Raw genomic sequence first — 17,093 nt, forward strand, 5'->3', positions numbered from 1 at the left:
AAGGAAGGGGAAGAGAAGAGAAGAGAAACACAAGAAAGATAGTAAAGGAGAGACATAAGGAGAGAGTGAGGAGGTGAAAAGGCAGATGACCAGATACCAGGAGGCTGTAACAGTTTAAGAAGAGAGAGATAGAACAGTAGAAGAGTCATTGAGCCAACATGGTGTAACACCATTGATTTCAGCAGGACTCTGGGCAGAGAAGGCTGGAGGGGGGGAGTCCAGGTCTGGCCCTGTTCTGGGCAGCACCTATAGGATATGCTAGATGGTGTTGCTGCCATCAGGACATGTGTTGCAGTTTTCTTTGCAAGTGTATTGGCATGGGCAGCAGCTTGTCAAACTGGCAAACAGCCTTTTAGCCCTTACAGAGATGTCCCAAGCTTCACTGGGAGCCTGCCTGGCTAAATAAACAAATCACTCCCCCACTTTCCCATTTGGCTAGTTAGTTTTGCAATTCACTGTAGCATTTGTGTGTGAGTGGGGGGCAAACGCACCACATCCCCGGGAACAGATTGAAGCAATGGGATCTATGGGAGAGAAAGAGGCCAGGCTGCAAGCTGCAGTGTTTGAAAATCATGCTCTCCCAGGCAAGCCTGGGCAGGCCAGACTCTGAAGGGGCCTTGACCTTCCTTTCTCTCCCTCTCCCTTTCTCACTGAGTACACACTGCGCTTTGTAAAAAGCAGCCCAGTCTCTTTAGCCTGCATTGGAGGGCAAAGTTTACAACCCAGGGAGAAAGTTTATTGTCTTGCATTCTTTCTCTCAATCTCCTTGGCTGGAAGAAAGCTCCAAGCTTTGATGGAAGAAAAGACCTCCAAGCCCTCCCCTCTCCCTGGTTACTACAGTATTGTCCCTGTCTGCCGAGGCCTCCCCCTACACACACATTAGTCATACATCTTCTGGCTCCTGTTAAAAAAAAAACAAAAAAAAACACCATTGAAAAATTTTTGCTTGGAAGTTTGTTTTGTTGGTTTCACAGCTGAACTAAATGTGGTTGTTTCAGATCTTGCCCGGTGCTGCCCGTATCTCCGCCCCCCCCCCCCCCCACACACACACTTTAAAGGCCCGCATCTCCTATTGGGACATTATGTTTGTCATCCCTTTACATTTTCCACGTCCATGCAAAATGCTCATCTGTTTCAAGGGGGTTTGAACAAAAGCAAGCAGCTTGCCTCTTGCTAAGCTAAAAAGGGCTGCTTCACATGGCCCCACTTCTAACAGCACGGCTGCCCCTGAGCAGTCAAAAAATCAGAAGTCAGTCGCCTCCCCCAAACTCATGAGATGTTAAGAAACAGTCAAAGCTGGGATCTTATTATTTGCCTTCTGGGTTTTAACCCTTTGTGGGTCATGCTTTCAACCTTTTCTCCACAACGAGAAGAACCAGAAACTCACTGTGAAAAATAAACCAACAAAAAAGAAAGCTGAGATTCTTACACAATAACAGGACTCCAGCAGTTTGGGGCTTTAAGAAAACCCCCCCACCAAATCTCACTTGCGATCAAATCAAGAGAGTTATAAACCAAGCTTCTATCTGCTCTGCATGAACATTATAATCCTCATTGCTCTTTTCTTAAGAATATGGCCATGGCTTGGCCAAACTCCCACCTTTTGCCCCTGTGTTCTAGTTAGCAGCTTCCCCCACCTCCCAGAGGTGGCTGCATTTCAGTGGGATTCCCATGTGTGCAGTTACCCATCAGGCCTGGTCTAGGTTTATTTGGTCCTGCCTTAGCACAGGGGGCTGGACTTGATGACTTCTCAAGATCCCTTCCAGCCCTACAGTTCTATGATCCATGGTTCAGGACCATTTGATATGAACAGAGGGGTGAGCTATGGTGACTTAAGTCATCTGGTGTGTGAGCCATTGCCTTGCGCTCCCTCCAGACTGGGTTAAAGACCCTCTGTGCCTTCTCTCCTTTAGTGCCCTCTTACCAGCATCCAACACATGCACAGCCTTTATCTCCCCCACCAGGACACCTACCTTAGATGCTAGTTTTGATCCGGCTGCATGGGGGGCCAGCTGCTGCCAATGGTGAGGAGGCTCCGCCCTTCCCACTAGGAGGAGTGCTGCTGGTCGTAGCAGCTGCCACCATTCTACAGGGTGCAGGGATTGGTGGTGCTGGGAGAGTAGCTGATGCAAGTGCATTATGGGTAGCGTCAATGCGCTGGCTCTGCAGAGAGAGTTAGTGCCGAAGATCAAGGGAGTGGTAGCGGAAGGAGCTAATCCTCAGCTTTCTGGTCAATGGCCTTTACCCTGCATCTATGCACCCAACAGACTTTCCCCCCCAAGAATTGGGAACCTTTTTAAAGGCAGGTTTAAAGGCTGTTTATTACACAGGCCAGGCTGTGCTTGCCATCCCAGGCTGTTTGGAAAACATTCTGGGATCCTTAGATGTTAAAGTACAAAGAACATGGCATTTGCCCTTGACCTTGGACTTTCCGTGTATTCTGGGAGGTGGGGAAGGTCCCCCATCTCTGTCAGGGCACAGAGGCGCCCTTTCATGTCCCCTCGACCTGCTTTTATACCCCTGTTCTCGAGGCCCCTCTGTAACAAACACCTGCCTTCTGCTCAAGACATACTGCACAGGCTCCCTTTGGAGCCCCTCCAGACTGCAGGGCCAGGCTGAGCAACTGGAAGAGCCTCCGGTGCTCCTAGGCCTCACCAGCTCAAGACTAGAGACCGAGGCTTGGGCTACCTGCACGGCAGTGCTGAGCAGCTGGGCCTCATCCTTCCCTCTTCACCTTCTCTGCTGCTTTTTGTTCCTCTCCTCTGGGCTGAGGCAGCTGACCAGCGTTGTTTTTAATGAAGGCACTCGTTCTCTGCAAGCAGGGCTTGTGTCACTCTCCTCCTGGCTCTAATTCCCACTGCTCTTCAGGGACGCATTAGCCAGGGTGGAGACTAAAAGAGTTGCCCTCAATTGACCCAACCTAGAGGGCAGCTAGTTAAAAAAAAAAAATCTTACCTTGAGCCAAGCGATCAGACAGCAACCCCTGGGGCCTTCGGGCCCTGGGGATCAGGCAGCAGCCAATGGGGCCAGGTCAAATTGAAATGGTACTGAAAACATTCTATGCAAAATCCTCCATGTCCCTTTGCTCTCTATGGCTGGCTGTGCTCCCACCCCCCCGTTGTCCCATTCCTCTGCCCCCTAGGTAAAGATAGCCTCACCATCCCCACCATGTGCTGGGCTGAGCTCCCCAAACAACCTTCCTCTGCACACCTCCGAGGTCATGAAGAGTTCACCCTCCCCAGCCTTTCAAGTCCCCCCCCCCCCACATCCTTGTGGAGCCAATTGCTTCTCAGCGTAATTAACCTCAAGTGGTTTCATCTGTTACTGTCTCTTTTGTGCGGTTCCCCCACCCTCCCCAGCTCACGGCCTCCTTCCCTGGGTTGCTGGGGCTTTTCTTCTGCTCTGAAGGGCTGGCTGGCTTGGAGCGACAGGAAGCGTTTTCCCCCACAACCGCTCTTAAAATGGGCTTCTGTGGATCCAGTTGCTTTTGAGGGGACCAGTGCCTCACCCCTGAATTGCACTTTCATCCAGTTAATTTGTGAGGATGTGGGGCGTTAAATGCTTCTTTCTCCGCTCTGGCGAAACAAACTAGGATCAGGGCAAAACTCAGAGAGAGCCCCTAGTATCAAGTTGAATGGCTCCTCCCTGGGGGCAGCTATAGGACCTAGAGGAGACAGTTTGAACTCAATAAGAACATATAATATCTTATGGTCTGAACTATTGTTTGTTAGACGTGTTTTTAGTCATATTACTCCCAAGCGTCTTACAATTCCCCTGCCAATAAACAGCCGCACATCTCTGTGCTGTAAGAAGTCTAGATGGAAAAACATCATTACAGCAACCAAAACTGGGCCATCCCACTGCTCCACATCTTCAACATATTCCTGGTGGTCCAGATCTCCTGGCTACCATCTCTGGTCCTTCCTCTCCATTAGCGTATTAAAAGAAAAAGGTGTATATGGTATTTCCAGCCAGCTCTCAATCAACTGACCATTGAGAGATTAGTTTCCAGTGCCGGGCATCATGGGTATCTCAAAAATATGTGTGTGCAAAATGTGGGCCAAATCAGTCAGGTGAAAGTCTCTTTGAGGTCAGTGGATGTTCCAACAGAGAAAGGACCGAGTTAAAAGACCTCAGGATTTGGCCCAATGGAAGTTTGCTTGTGTAAAGACTTTGGACTCTAGTTGTTTGTGTTTGGAAAGCTGCCTCTTCTGCTCTCCCCTGGAGTGAAAGTTCCCAGACTGGAGTGGGTGAAAATGTTTCCCTTTGGAGCAATGAAACCCAGACATCTCATAGGTGGGTTTGCAGAACCTCTAATTACAGGCAACCCTGATGGCCTTGGACATCAACAGGAGCACGGGTCCTATCAGGAGAAGAGGAATGGGTGGGGTGGAAGGGTGCTCTTGGGGCTAAGACTAGGACTTAGCGACTAGGAGATTTGGGTTCAGATGCTAGCTCTGCCACAGACTCCCTTTATGATCTTGGGCATGTCACTTCACCTCTCTGTTCCTCAGTTCCCCAGCTGTAAATTGGGGAGAGTAATCCTTCTTTTGTCTAGTAGTTAGATGGTAACATCTTCAGCACTGATTCTTACTATGTGTTGATACTGTATAGACAGATTAAGGCAATACGGGGGCCTAGACCCACCAAGACACAAGACCTCTTTTGGCTCCACCCCATGCTGTGGCCCCATCTCTTCACTTTGAATGACATGGGGGCCCCTCTCCCATACCAGAGAGGTTGGAGCAGTGGCATGGGGCCCCACTTTCCCTCCCAGGAGTTTCTGCTCCCTGCAGGGGTCCCCTCTCCCCTCTCAGACAGGTGCAGTAACAGGGGCATCTCCCAGGACTTACCCCAGTAACTGAGGCATACCTGGTTGGGTGGGCTGAGCCTGCGGCACTTTTGGTGCCCCTTGCACACACACTGTTCTGCTGGGGTTAGCGTGGGCTAGGCCTCCCGGCCCAATGAGACTTGGTGTTAACACCTCATTAAGATGAATGAGGCAGTTCACACTCCACAGAGCTACTACTGCAGGGTCTCTGCAGATTCAGGCACACTTAGGTCATTTTTCCAAGCTTTTCTTCTCAACCCATGAGAGCCTTTAGGCGTTAAGAACATAAGAACGGCCATACTGGGTCAGACCAAAGGTCCATCTAGCCCAGTATCCTGTCTTCTGACAGTGGCCAGTGCCAGGTGCCCCAGAGGGAATGAACAGAACAGATCAAGTGATCCATCCTGTCGCCCATTCCCAGCTTCTGGCAAAGAGAGGCTAGGGACACCATCCCTGCCCATCCTGGCTAATAGCCATTGATGGACCTATCCTCCATGAACTTATATAGTTCTTTTTTGACCCCTGTTATGGTTTTGGCCTTCACAACATCCTCTGGCAAGGAGTTCCACAAGTTGACTGTGCGTTGTGTGAAAAATACTACCTTTTGTTTGTTTTAAACTTGCTGCCTATTAATTTCATTGGGTGACCCCTAGTTCCATGACCCCTAGTTACTGTAGTAGAAATAAATAATAATAATATTGCATTTTACATCTTGACCCCTCAGATTGGTGTACTTCTCCCATCCCTAAAAATCTTATGCCTCCATGAAAAGAGAAGAAAAATGATCCAGCGGTTAGGGCACTCTCTGGACTTGGGAAACCAGAGTTGAAGTCCCTACTCCACCACAGACATTCGGTCTTACCTTGGGCAAGTTACTTAGCCTCTCTGTGCCACCATTCCCCATCTATACAATGAAGACAACCACACTGGCCAACCTTACAGGAGTGCTGTGAGGGTAAATGCATTAAAAATATTGTGAGGGGTTCGGCTGCCATGGTAAATGGGGGCCATATAAGTAGTGGACAGAAAGAGACTCAAGGTCAGTGCTTTAGGGAAACAAGGAGGCAAAACCAGTTTTTCATTGGACATGTTTTTTAATTGTAAATAGCTTTCCATGAAAAAGGTTAAATTGCACACTTATCTTTGCAGTTCTTTCAGCATCTGTATGAAACAGGCCCCGAAACAGGAGAAAGAAACAAAAAAAAATGAAGCATTACAAAAAAGAAACAAAACACTGGACTAGGCCCAGTCTGATCACCAGTAGCCTTGGAATGGAGATGGAAGCCATGCAGCTATGTCTCACTGGGTGGAAATGCAGCCAGCTCTCGAAACAGTGCAGGCTGGTGGAGGACACCCCCATTCGTTTTTGCTGAGGTTTTTTGGAGGTTGTTCACTGAGTATGTGAGATGGTTAAAATTCCAACCCCACTTCCTCATTTTATGGAGGACTAGTGGGACCAACCCTCTGGAGCCATTTGGCAGTCATTGCAGCTTGTATCTTTTGATTGTCCGCCAGACCCAGGGGAACATTGTCTAAACCATGGACCCTAAGGTTACATCTACACTGCAAGAAAAATCTCATGCCAATGAGTCTCAGAGCCCAGGTTAATCGACTTGGGCTTGCAGGGCTCTTGCTGTGGGGCTAAAAATTGCAGTGTGGATGTTCAGGCTTGGGCTGGAGCCCAGGCTCTGAGCCCCATCCGCCCCATGGGGTTTCAGAGTCTGGGCTCCTGCTGCAATATTTAGCCCCACAACCTGAGCCCAAGCCAGTGGACCCGGGCCAGCCACGGTTGTGCCACAGGTCTCTTATTGAAGTGTAGACACATCCTAAGAGTTCCACCCCACTCCAGCAGCCACCTGTATGGAGATCAAGGGGTCAACATCCTCTGCTGCGGTAAGCGTGAGTCGCTCCATTGACCTCAATGGAGCTAGGCCGATTTGCACCAGCTGAGGATCTAGCCCTATGTACCTGAAAACCCATATGCAATGCATTGCATTTCCGACCTCTGTGACCTTGAATGCAAGTTAATTCATTAGTTAATACAAGGGTTGTCTTTTCCAGCATTAAATCAGGCTGTTTTTTTAAAACGACAACTAGACTCCAGCTAAGTTAGTTTGCTCACATCAAGGTTCCTAAATTCTTACTATAGTTTCTAAGCAAACAAACAAACAAAAAAAAGTTTATAGTTTTATGTTTTTCAACAAGTCTAACACACTCCAAAGTAACCTCTTCTTTCTGCGAACTAGCAGCTACGTTATGTTAACTATATTTGCCTGTACCAACAGAGAGGCTTAGAATCTGATTCTCTAGAGCTTGAATTCAAGTTTGAGCAAGATTTTTTATTTTTAACTACCATAATATTTCTTTGCTGCCTATGCATATTTCACAGACACCTGTCCACACTCCCATTAGCAAACCAATTAGGGGGCAGATCTTCGGCAGGTAAATCAGCGTAGCTCTGTTGAAGTCAGTAGAGCTACGGCAATTTTCACCAGCTGAGGCTCTGGTCCCAAGTTGTTAAGTCTCGAGAAAGGAGTCAGGTACTTTGCCTCTCCTTGCTCTGCCTTTCCAGGCACTGAAAAACACCAGGATATTTTCTACCTGCTTTGGAGAAACCTTTAGCCTGCCGGCATCCCCTTCACACCTTTAAGAGGCAGTATGGTCACAGGACTGGGAGCGAGGCTGTGCTGTTAGGCCTTGGGCAAATCAGTTAATTGACCCCTGCCTTGTCACCCCCATCTGTAAAAGGGGGTAATAATACTTACCTTGCAGGGGTGCTGTGAGAATTAACTGGTTAACCTCTGTGCAGCGGGTTGGAGATGGTAAGTGCTCAGACTGATTATTGCTTTAGGAGACGAGCAGAGTAAAGGGGACACATTCGGTAAGGCAGAGAAGGGATTCTAAACTCTGCTTTTCTTCGTAACTAATGTTTGTTGCATACACAGTCTTTGGCCTCTTACTCCCTGACCGAGCCCCGGATCCAGATTTCATTTTTTGTTAGTCCTATACAAGAACATTCGTTTAAATAAAATACAAAATCACCAAGAGCTGGGGAGCATCCCCCTGCATGGGAAACCCCAACATAACAATTCCAAAAGAAAGCAATGTTTGATCACAGCTGTCTCACTGAGGGAGAAGGCTTGGTCCTTAATCACCCATCACTTGATTTGTCTCCTGGATCATCACAAAGGCTGTTCAGAGCCTGGCATACAGGCTGATGAAGGGGATGCTTTCGGTTCACAGTTTCTGATCAGAAAATAGTACATTGTTTTGTCAATCATTCAGAAATGTAGCAGGTTCACAGTGACACCATTCTAGGCCTTACAGCAAATACAATCGCTCGTGACTCGAGGCAAGGAGTTCAAGATACAAAAATAAGTAAGAGCACAATCTGGAGAAAGTCAAGTCTCTTCTCCTTCTCTCCTGTCTTGATCCTTTTCTTGATCCTTAAAGAAATTCATTGCTTCTGATGTAGGAATTTTCCTTTGCATATTTTGTTACAATAAACATCTGACACGCTTCATTTTTAATTTGCAGAAAAATTAACATTAGTCTTTATACAGCACAGAAAAAACCCCGTTTCCACTGCCATCCCATCAAAAAGGTACTCTACTGATTGTGCTAAAAATATAGGTTTCTTTGAATAGATATATATTTATATATAATAGACTATACAAAAACATCTGAAGAGGGCGACTTGCTGATTTGCATCTGATTTTACAGATCTCGTCTTCTTCCCTAGCCCCAATTCTGGAGGGAGGTTGAACTTATAGAACCCAGAAGGAACTTTTATTTACCTGCTACTTAATTATCTCATGTTATATCTGGCAATATCCCTGGACAGAGAAAAAAAAAAGAGAGAGAAAGAGTCAAATGGAGAAGAAGGAGAAGGAAATTGCACATGGTCTACAATGTCCAAAGTCATCAGGAAATCTCAGCTCTTGCATGTAACTTAGCAACTGTTCTCCTTTGTCCTAGAGGAAACATACGTTCCTTCCATTTCCACAAAACATAGGATAATCTACATTTCTTTAAAAAAACAGAGTCCCAAAATAAGTAATTATTTCTTCTCTTAGGGAAACCCAAGAGGCAGAGACTTCTCCTGATGTGTCGCTAACAGATATATCCAGCCAAATCTTCTGAGTTTCTTTTGGAGTTTCTGTGAATAACCATACTTTGCAGCTGATAAAAGTCAACGTGGATGTCCCCGTTTTTAGAGATCTTGTCCCTTGTAATCTCCAGCAGCAATGGGAGTATCTTGCTAATAGATAAAGTCTACCTGGGTTTAACTTGATCCTTCTAACCGGCAGCGGCCTCTTATAAAAAAGATCCCATACTGCTCCAGTCACTCATGTCTGTTGGCAAAGAAGAGTCGTTGAGTTCAAACAACTGGTCCATGTTGACCGAATTTGAGAGATAATCGTTTCTCTCTTCATCCCAGGGATGCTGAAGGAAAGAAGTGGCCATGAAGGTTTCATCAAAGTCTAAGTTGTTCTGGTTGGATTCTGTTAGGACCTGATCCTGCCCAACTGGGCACCATTCCTGTGGACAGTCAATGTGTCTTCCATGCACTGTCAAGTCCACATCTCTGGTTATTGGGCTAATTGGAGGTGTGAGCTCCAGATCCTCAAAAGTGGAGAAGTCACCATTCAAGGTGGTATCAAAGATAGCTTCCCAGTCAAAGTCACCTTTCAATGAGCCAAGCTCTGTCTGTTCTTCCTGGGTGAGCAAGGGGGAGCTAGAGAGGCGAGCTGTCTTGTGCATCCGTTTGGGCAATGGCTGCTTACGTTTGTGGCCCATTTTCCCATCTGCTGGGTTCCAATTCTGATCACTCGTGACTTCCTCAAACTCTTTGAGCAGCTGCTGTGACTCCATGTTGACATTCAGGACACTGTCATTGGACCAAGAGGATGCTGCCTGGTTGGCAGCAGTCCCGGCTTCTTGTTGGACTCTGCTGGTGAAGGCCGGGTGGATCTGCACAGGGGGCATCCTGCGTTTCTTGAAGGCTCCATTCATGAGCCTGTCTGCGTACTGAGGGTCGATCTTCCAGAACCCACCTTTCCCCGGCTCGTCCTTCTCTCGCGGCACCTTGATGAAGCACTTGTTCAAGGATAGGTTGTGGCGGATGGAATTCTAAACCCAAAAGAAAACAGCGAGGTTGGACATGTGCAACTTTGTAAATGATCCATTACAAAACATAAACCCCTCCAGTGGGGTGAAGATACATAGGACCATCAGGGAGCTTCTAACAATCGGAAAACAGAGATGGCTGCAATAGGAAAACACATTCCAGGCCAAATCCTGAGTTGTGTGGCAGAGCAGAAACCTCCTTGGCCAGCCATGTAAGTATCAAAGTGGAGGCAGCCACCTCCATTCCAAACCGATCCAAAATAGCCAGAGCCAAGGGGCCTGATCCAGAGCCCACTGAATTCAACAGGAGTCTTTTCTCTTGAATTTGGATCATTCCCATGGAAAGGCGGGATGGGGTGTGAGCTGTGCCAGTGTTAGCAACAGTGGGAAATGATTTGGCAAAATTAGCCAAGTGTAGATACCCTTCTACCACTGGTGTCATCACGGCACCTAGATCCCACTTAGGCATGTGTGCTCCCTTCTTCAGAAATGCCCTCAATACACAGGCCCACGTGCTGGTTATTCCTACTCTGACTAGGAACCGATTGCACAAGGGGCTGGTCTTGGCCACGGACACCCATTTACATTGGATTTGCACCCCCCATTAATTGCTCCCATTTCGAGCACCATTGCTGAATTTGTCCGTAAGGCTTAGGAAAGCTTGGTATGAAATCACTGTCTGTATCTTCCTAAACACAAACCAAAACAGCTGCAAAAAAGAAAAAAGAAAAGGAACTTTCTGCTTCCCGTTGAGCTGCTCTGAAAAACATGAATGTCGAGAGTGATGTGCATAATCAGAAAGGAAACTCAGTTATTGGGTAAATAACGCTGTGTTACACTATACAAAGCCAAGAGGGTGTAAAGAGATTGGATATGGTGAAGGGCTTTTTTTTTTTTTAATGTTGCCTGGATATCTTTATGCTTATTCATCCATAATCCGTATTGCCGGATAGCAAAAACAAAGCTTGAATGCCTGGAGCCCTTACAAAAAAAAAAAAAAAGAAAACTACAAAAAATCAACACCCCTCCTCCAGGCTGAAACTCCCTGGGCAAGTTGGCTCCTCTCCAAAGCATGCAGCTCCCACAGGAATCTATCCATCTCCCCCAGCATATGGGTGGCATGACCTTTTGAGTCTGTCTCCGTTTACAGGAATTGGGGTAGAGGGATGAGAACACAGCTACGGTGGGAGAATAGGAAAGAAAGGGGGGGAAAAATCCAGCAAACATTCCAGACTCCAGGGATTCAGAATTTACTGTTTAATGAATTTTTACAAAGGTCAGAGAATTCCAAGCCAAATTCTCCACCCCCACCCCCAAATTTCACTCAGCCTGGCTTGCCTGCAGTTGATTATTACCCAGCCAGTTTGCATATTTATCATTCCTCTCTACAACAAGCAATCTAACCACCTGCATCTTTGCAGAGAGGGATTGAGAACTTTTTTTTTTATAAACGCATTTAATTGAAAATATGGTAATTATCCAGAATTCAGAGGAGAAGTCAAAATATTACCTACCACTTGCCTCCTACTTGCCCGCTCTTGTGTATTCCCCAGTGCCCATGAACGTTGACACGCTAATTCTAGGCGATGTAAACCAACAAGAACTCTCGTCTGTGGCGGTTCTTTATCTAGGTGAGTTTCCCTCAATCGCTGGCACTCACAGCCTTTGTGCCTGTACTCTGCCAGCACTCATACCATGAGTGTGACCCTGCTGGCTCCAGTGGAACTGCTCCCAATTTACAGAATAAGTGAACCAGTTACTGCTGCCCCCTCCAATTTCGCAGTGCATGTGCCAACCTGGAATGGAGATTGGGGAGCTATCACAAGCACAAGGTGGGGGTTGGAGATGCCCAGGATTCACCTGGGTTTAGAGCGGGTGAGGTTGAAGGGGAGACAGTGGGCGCTAGTTAATCTAGTCATGGTTCCATGGCTGCTGCCAGGCTTAGCTAACCTCCACCTGGGTGCAACTCCTTGTTTTGTCAGACTGATTTTGTTTTTGGAGTCATGTCCTGAGCAGGGCAGGTCTGGTCTCCTTGTTCTCAGAGTTCTTAAAAGGACGGTCGACAGCCGGAAGGAGCTGGCACGTTAACGAGGTAAGCAGGCAGCTGAACCGTGGAAACTGGATTTTGCAGCCATTTCATCTGTGGCTGGCCAGTGCCCACTGCCATGGGAACCCGTGTTTGATGGACCTGATTCACCCCTGTGCTGCTGCAGAGCTTGACCCTCTCCTATCCTGGGGTTGCCAGGGCCAACTCAGTCTCTAGCGTAGGTGAGGGCAACACTCAATTGGCACCCTGCCTGCCATGGCCAATGTGGCCCATGCAGCAGCCTGGGATTAACCAGGGGTGGGAACACCCTGGCCACGCCTCCTCCTACCCATGACGCATCGTTGGAACGCCTCCTGTGCCAGGAGTTCCAGGGAGGGGAGGGCATGGAGCCAGTGTACGTGGGGAAGGTCCTTGTGTTGAATACGTTCCCTAGGGGGCCTAAGGTGGCTTTGTGACCAGAGATGAACCTGGTCCAGTGATTACCCCCACCAGCTTGGGGAACATCTTCAGGTTAACTCCCAGGCTGCAGCCAGTTTAGGATTCAGTCTTGAAAGGAGCGCAGGGTGTTACTTAGCATTATCTTTGTTATGATGATCTCCAGCAATCTAGGGAAGTTGTTCGTCCTTTGAACAGAAGGCAAAGGAAGCTGGCCCTGGACACGTTTTTCCATTGGCAGAAGAAAGGCAAGACAAAGGAACACTGAGGCTCAGGGCTCTCATCACAATGATGAAATTTTCCCTCTCACTCCACAAGCCCCTGTAGGATACAAGGCTCTGTACTGAAAGGGGGCACAGCTTTCCATTGTACTATACGTTGGAAAGGAACAGTGTTTGCTGAGCTAAACACTGCTGATCAGGGATTTTCTACATAAAGGTATTAACCCTTCCCCTAGATCTTTTCCTTTGTGGCTATAGAAATTGCTGGCTCAGAGATCTGATGAATTCACTAATCCACCAGGGGATTGAAGAAACGAGTCCTCAGTTTTAGGGCTGCCAGCTCATATATCTGAAGAGAACAAGGAGGTGGTGCTCAGGGATGGAGATGCCTCCCAACGGGAGCGCCGGCAAGCGGCAGGGAGGAGTTTCAACTGCTTACTGCAGAATTTGTACCTTTCAGTATCATCAAAATGGCAGTGGCCTATCGCAGGATAATGGCCATCTCACTGTAGCCAATAGCTCGCCTGGTCAAAGCCACCTTTCAAGGCACTGTTGGGTTTCTAATCTCTGGAATAGGGGAGCCTCCCGTGGGTCTCTGATCCTGATACAGAAGTTAAACACATCAGATACAATCTCCCTTCCCCTCTCCCTTCAGCTCGTTCTCCCTGTTTTTCCATCCTCTCCTTGTCATTGTTCCCCAGACTCATCCCCTCTCCTCCACTGTCTTTTTCTTTCCCCCGTCCCTCTTCTCCTTTCTGTGCTCTCCGAGCCAAATTCTCTTCTCCATTACACTGGTGCAGCACCACTGAAGTGTGCTGATGTAACAGAGGAGAATTTGTTCTTTTGTCGCCAATCTCAGCCTCTGTCCAGCACTGGAGGAGTGATAGATAATCGCTAACTTTGACAAGGGTAAATTCCTGTTTATACTGGGCTATGGTCCCGTTTACAGCAGCTTCTGTGTGCTAGAGAATGTTCACTCAAGGCAAAAGACCTGGGCAGGAAACACACCAAAAGTCATTAATTGGATCCTGAAGAAAAGAAAAGAAAAGAAAAGCAAAGAAAGAACTGCTGCCATGAGTGCTACCATTAGAAGGTCTGCTGCCAATGTTAATATATCCACAGAAAGACTCCCACTTCTGCAGAACCACTTAGAATTGGCAGCACAGCTCCTGATGCTCCTGTAAACACATGCAATGGATGCTAGACGCACAGTGTTGGAACACGGTGTCCATTGCTCCTTCTTGTACTGCTCTGGGCCAATTTGGAGCGGGACCACCAGCAGCTCTTGAGGAATACCTGACTTCATCTATTTCCCCAGGTTCTTCTACTGGCACCATTACTGCAGTGTCTGATCAGCTAGGGCAAGTCCGCCCCAACCCAACCAGCATACTGCACATGCTTATCTTTAGGGACAGATGCAGAGAGGGAGAAACGGTGGCTCTTTGGGATCCCTACCTGCCAGGTGGGGTCAGCGTGTCTGAAGTAGCAGAAGTTGTCTGTAATCCATTTGTAGATGGCCGAAAGGGTGATTTTGGTTTTCTTGCTGGCTTCCATGGCCATGCAGATGAGCGTCGCATAGGAGTAAGGGGGCTTCACATGGGGGTTGGTCTTGTAATCTATGTCTTCCAAGGGCTGGGCCTGCATGCCCATCCCCAGGTGAGTAGTCCTGGAGGTGGAAGATGATATGGGCTTGCCGGGGGTGTGGGGCATCCCAATGCAAGCTGGGTCAGCAGCCAAGGGGGAGCAAGGAGCAGCAGAGCCAGGGATCTTATGGTAGCCGTGAGGGTCCGAGCTGCTGGGAGAAGAGGAAGACTTGCCCACGTTGGCATTGATGATGGAAAACTCTTGCAGCCACTGTAGGCTGGTCAGACTGTCGTCCAGGTTGGCAGAGTCCCCCATGCTGTTTTCCTGCCCTCTTTCTTCCTCTGACTGCAGGTTCAACCAGCTGTCAGCCATGTCTGGGGAGGCCAGAATGGGCAGGTCCAACATTCAGGAGGTGTGGGGTGAACTGAGGTGGGGGAAGGGAGGGGGAAAGGGGCGATCCTGCAAGAACAATATGAAGAGATTCAAGATCCCTGACAAACAGGCAACTCACAATAGTCAACAGGTTTTCAACCTAACGCTCACAAAGACCCTGGCTCCGTTTATGCCTGGTGTGCCTCTGCAGATGACACCGAAGTCACGCCAGGGATGGCTGAGTCTCCCTTCTCCATCCAGCCTCCCACACAAGGCAGATGGAGTTCACTTGTGTCATTTACAGCAAGCTATCTTCTGAATCACCAGAATCCAAGCAGCTCTGATGCTATTGATACTGTATGAGAATTACCATGGGAGCATTACACCAAACCAGAGACTTGTACCTCCTTCTGGGTGCTAACACTTTTCTTGGTGGACTTTAATTCCATGGGCGACAAACCAGAATAATAGCCTCCTGCATTTGTCAAAGTGCCCTGAGTATTTCTTAGATTACTAACTTCCATTTCCTTGTTGCATTTCATTTTTCTCTTTATGCAGGGCCCTGCCATCTTTGAAAAACAACAGGTGTATAAAGATATTTATAGCAACCCAGGGGATTTAGAGGTATAGCATCTATTAATTTTAATGGAAGATGCATCTAAATCCCTTTGACTGCTTTGGCAGCCATAACTGTGTATTTCTTCCAAAGAGAAATGCAGTCACGATTAGAATACAAATGTTATTTCAGGCCAAAGAGGTGTGTAGCATCTCCTCTGTGCCAGGCTAACAGCCAGACGTAATTGTAAATTCTGCTGGTGTCTTATTTGGATAATGTAGCTGTTAAATAGCTCAGATAAAATGCTGGAGATTCGAAATTAACAAACAAATGTAACAATCCAAAAACTCCCAGCAAGTGAAGGTTTGCAACAGAGGTCACCCTCTCTTTAAACACACAAAAAGGTGCAAAACTAAACAAAAATATGAGGTGTTACTGCACCAAACCATTAAAATTGTAGAATACTGTCGTGCGTTGTGAAAAAAGGAATGTTCTGTCTAAATACATCTCCAAGTAAAAACCCCGCAAAACTATGGCATAGTTACCCATTAACTTTCAAATAAATGCTCTTACTTACGGCCTTGATTAGCGTAGCCGGTATGACACCTTCAGCAGCAGAAAAAATATCTGCACTTTCCAATGTTCTGGGCTGCAGAAATAAAGCTAAATGCATTTGCCACAAAACCGAACTCACTCAATATTTCTGGGGTCCTTACCTGATCCTTATCAAAGTCCCACAGCTCCCAAAGTTCACAGCTCAGCAGGAATGTTCTGGAAAAAAGGGAATTTCTACTTTTCCCCCCTTGGATAAATTATTACCCAAAGCTCTGCCAGCGCTCCTTTATTGCAGAGCTGCAGTGATTTGTAAGCAGCAGAATGACTGTCATTAAGTAGCTGCTCAAAAAGGCTTCGCTGGATGCTATGGAGACACTCCGCCCCTATAAACAGCTTCCATCCTTGTCATTGGCCCACTGATCTCCATGGAGAGCGCAGTCACTTGCCAGTTTCATCTGCAATTCGGCCGCTTGGACAAACTTTTTTTTTTTTCTTCTTCCCCCTCTTTCCTCTCCCCCTTTCCCTAGTCAGTTGTTGTTCGCAGACCTGAATGTTTCACATCTGGAGGCGAGGAAAGAACACCCATCTAAATCCCCAGCTAAGACTGGGCCCGGTTTGTTTTCTAAAGGGATGGAGCTGGTATGTGGGGGGTTGCTGTCCACTGATTTAGGTGTGGTAGCCGCAAAAGAGGGGCCAGGTGGGATTACTGCTCTGAGTTTCCTTAGGACAAATTAAAGTCCAGTTGAAATAGCTCACAGGTGCCTATTATTCATTGGGAGGCTAAAGAAACAGCTGCCAAAACCTCCCCAACTTGACAACCAGAATGATCGATGCCCTGAAAAGAAGGGGATGGTTTAAACCCTCGGCTCTCTGTTCGCTTGGGACAAATTTCGGGATCCTCTCTGCCCAGTTAAACTCCATTTACCAGCCTCTTCTTGCTGCCCAGGGAAGAGGGCTCCTTTCCAATTGCCTACCCTCTCTGCTGCTGGGAGAGGATGAGGAGCGGGGGGGAGCATCCCTGGGCAGGGGTCCCTGCCCTTCCCGGGGCTCTCTCCTGGCTGTAGGAGGAATTAAGAGCAAGCCTTTCATGCTGCTGCTAAGCATTTGGAGGCCCAGTTCACCCCTGCGGCAGCCCGGTTGCAGTCAGTGGAGTTGGCATCTGGGAGGAAGCGGGCCCCTTTTCCACTTACCTGCCTGGGCTCTGTGAAGCTGTGACCTCTGTGTGTAACCTGAAGTCATTAGCTCAGGGGGAAAGCTGAAGGGGAGCGAGGGGCCGACAGACCCCTCAGTCAAAGGGACTGCTGGGTTCTTCGGTGCTTTAATTAAGACGGTTACAGTCACATTCCCCTATAATGACTCCCT

The 17,093-nt window shown here is 47.8% G+C and overlaps 1 protein-coding gene and 1 long non-coding RNA gene across 3 annotated transcripts; both read right to left on the reverse strand.

Annotated features, from left to right (window-relative positions):
• On the reverse strand, positions 1 to 3,205 carry LOC122462913. 2 transcript variants are annotated; one of them, XR_006285816.1, is made up of 4 exons: positions 2,956 to 3,205; positions 2,689 to 2,812; positions 1,974 to 2,163; positions 1 to 901 (listed from the first exon to the last, which is right to left on the reverse strand). It is a non-coding gene; the product is annotated as an uncharacterized LOC122462913 (long non-coding RNA). The 2 variants fall into 2 exon arrangements; XR_006285817.1 differs by lacking the exon at positions 2,689 to 2,812.
• A 2,529-nt stretch (positions 3,206 to 5,734) lies between these two features.
• FOXJ1 (forkhead box J1) lies at positions 5,735 to 16,395 on the reverse strand. The gene is made up of 3 exons (XM_007072539.3): positions 15,893 to 16,395; positions 14,120 to 14,707; positions 5,735 to 9,964 (listed from the first exon to the last, which is right to left on the reverse strand). The coding sequence occupies exons 2-3, from the start codon at positions 14,651 to 14,653 to the stop codon at positions 9,149 to 9,151; spliced, it is 1,350 nt and encodes a 449-aa protein (XP_007072601.1). The 5' UTR covers positions 14,654 to 14,707; positions 15,893 to 16,395; the 3' UTR covers positions 5,735 to 9,148.
• Between the last annotated feature and the right edge of the window lie 698 nt (positions 16,396 to 17,093).

This window comes from Chelonia mydas, chromosome 14, assembly GCF_015237465.2.
Source record: "Chelonia mydas isolate rCheMyd1 chromosome 14, rCheMyd1.pri.v2, whole genome shotgun sequence".
Lineage (NCBI taxonomy): Eukaryota > Metazoa > Chordata > Testudines > Cheloniidae > Chelonia > Chelonia mydas.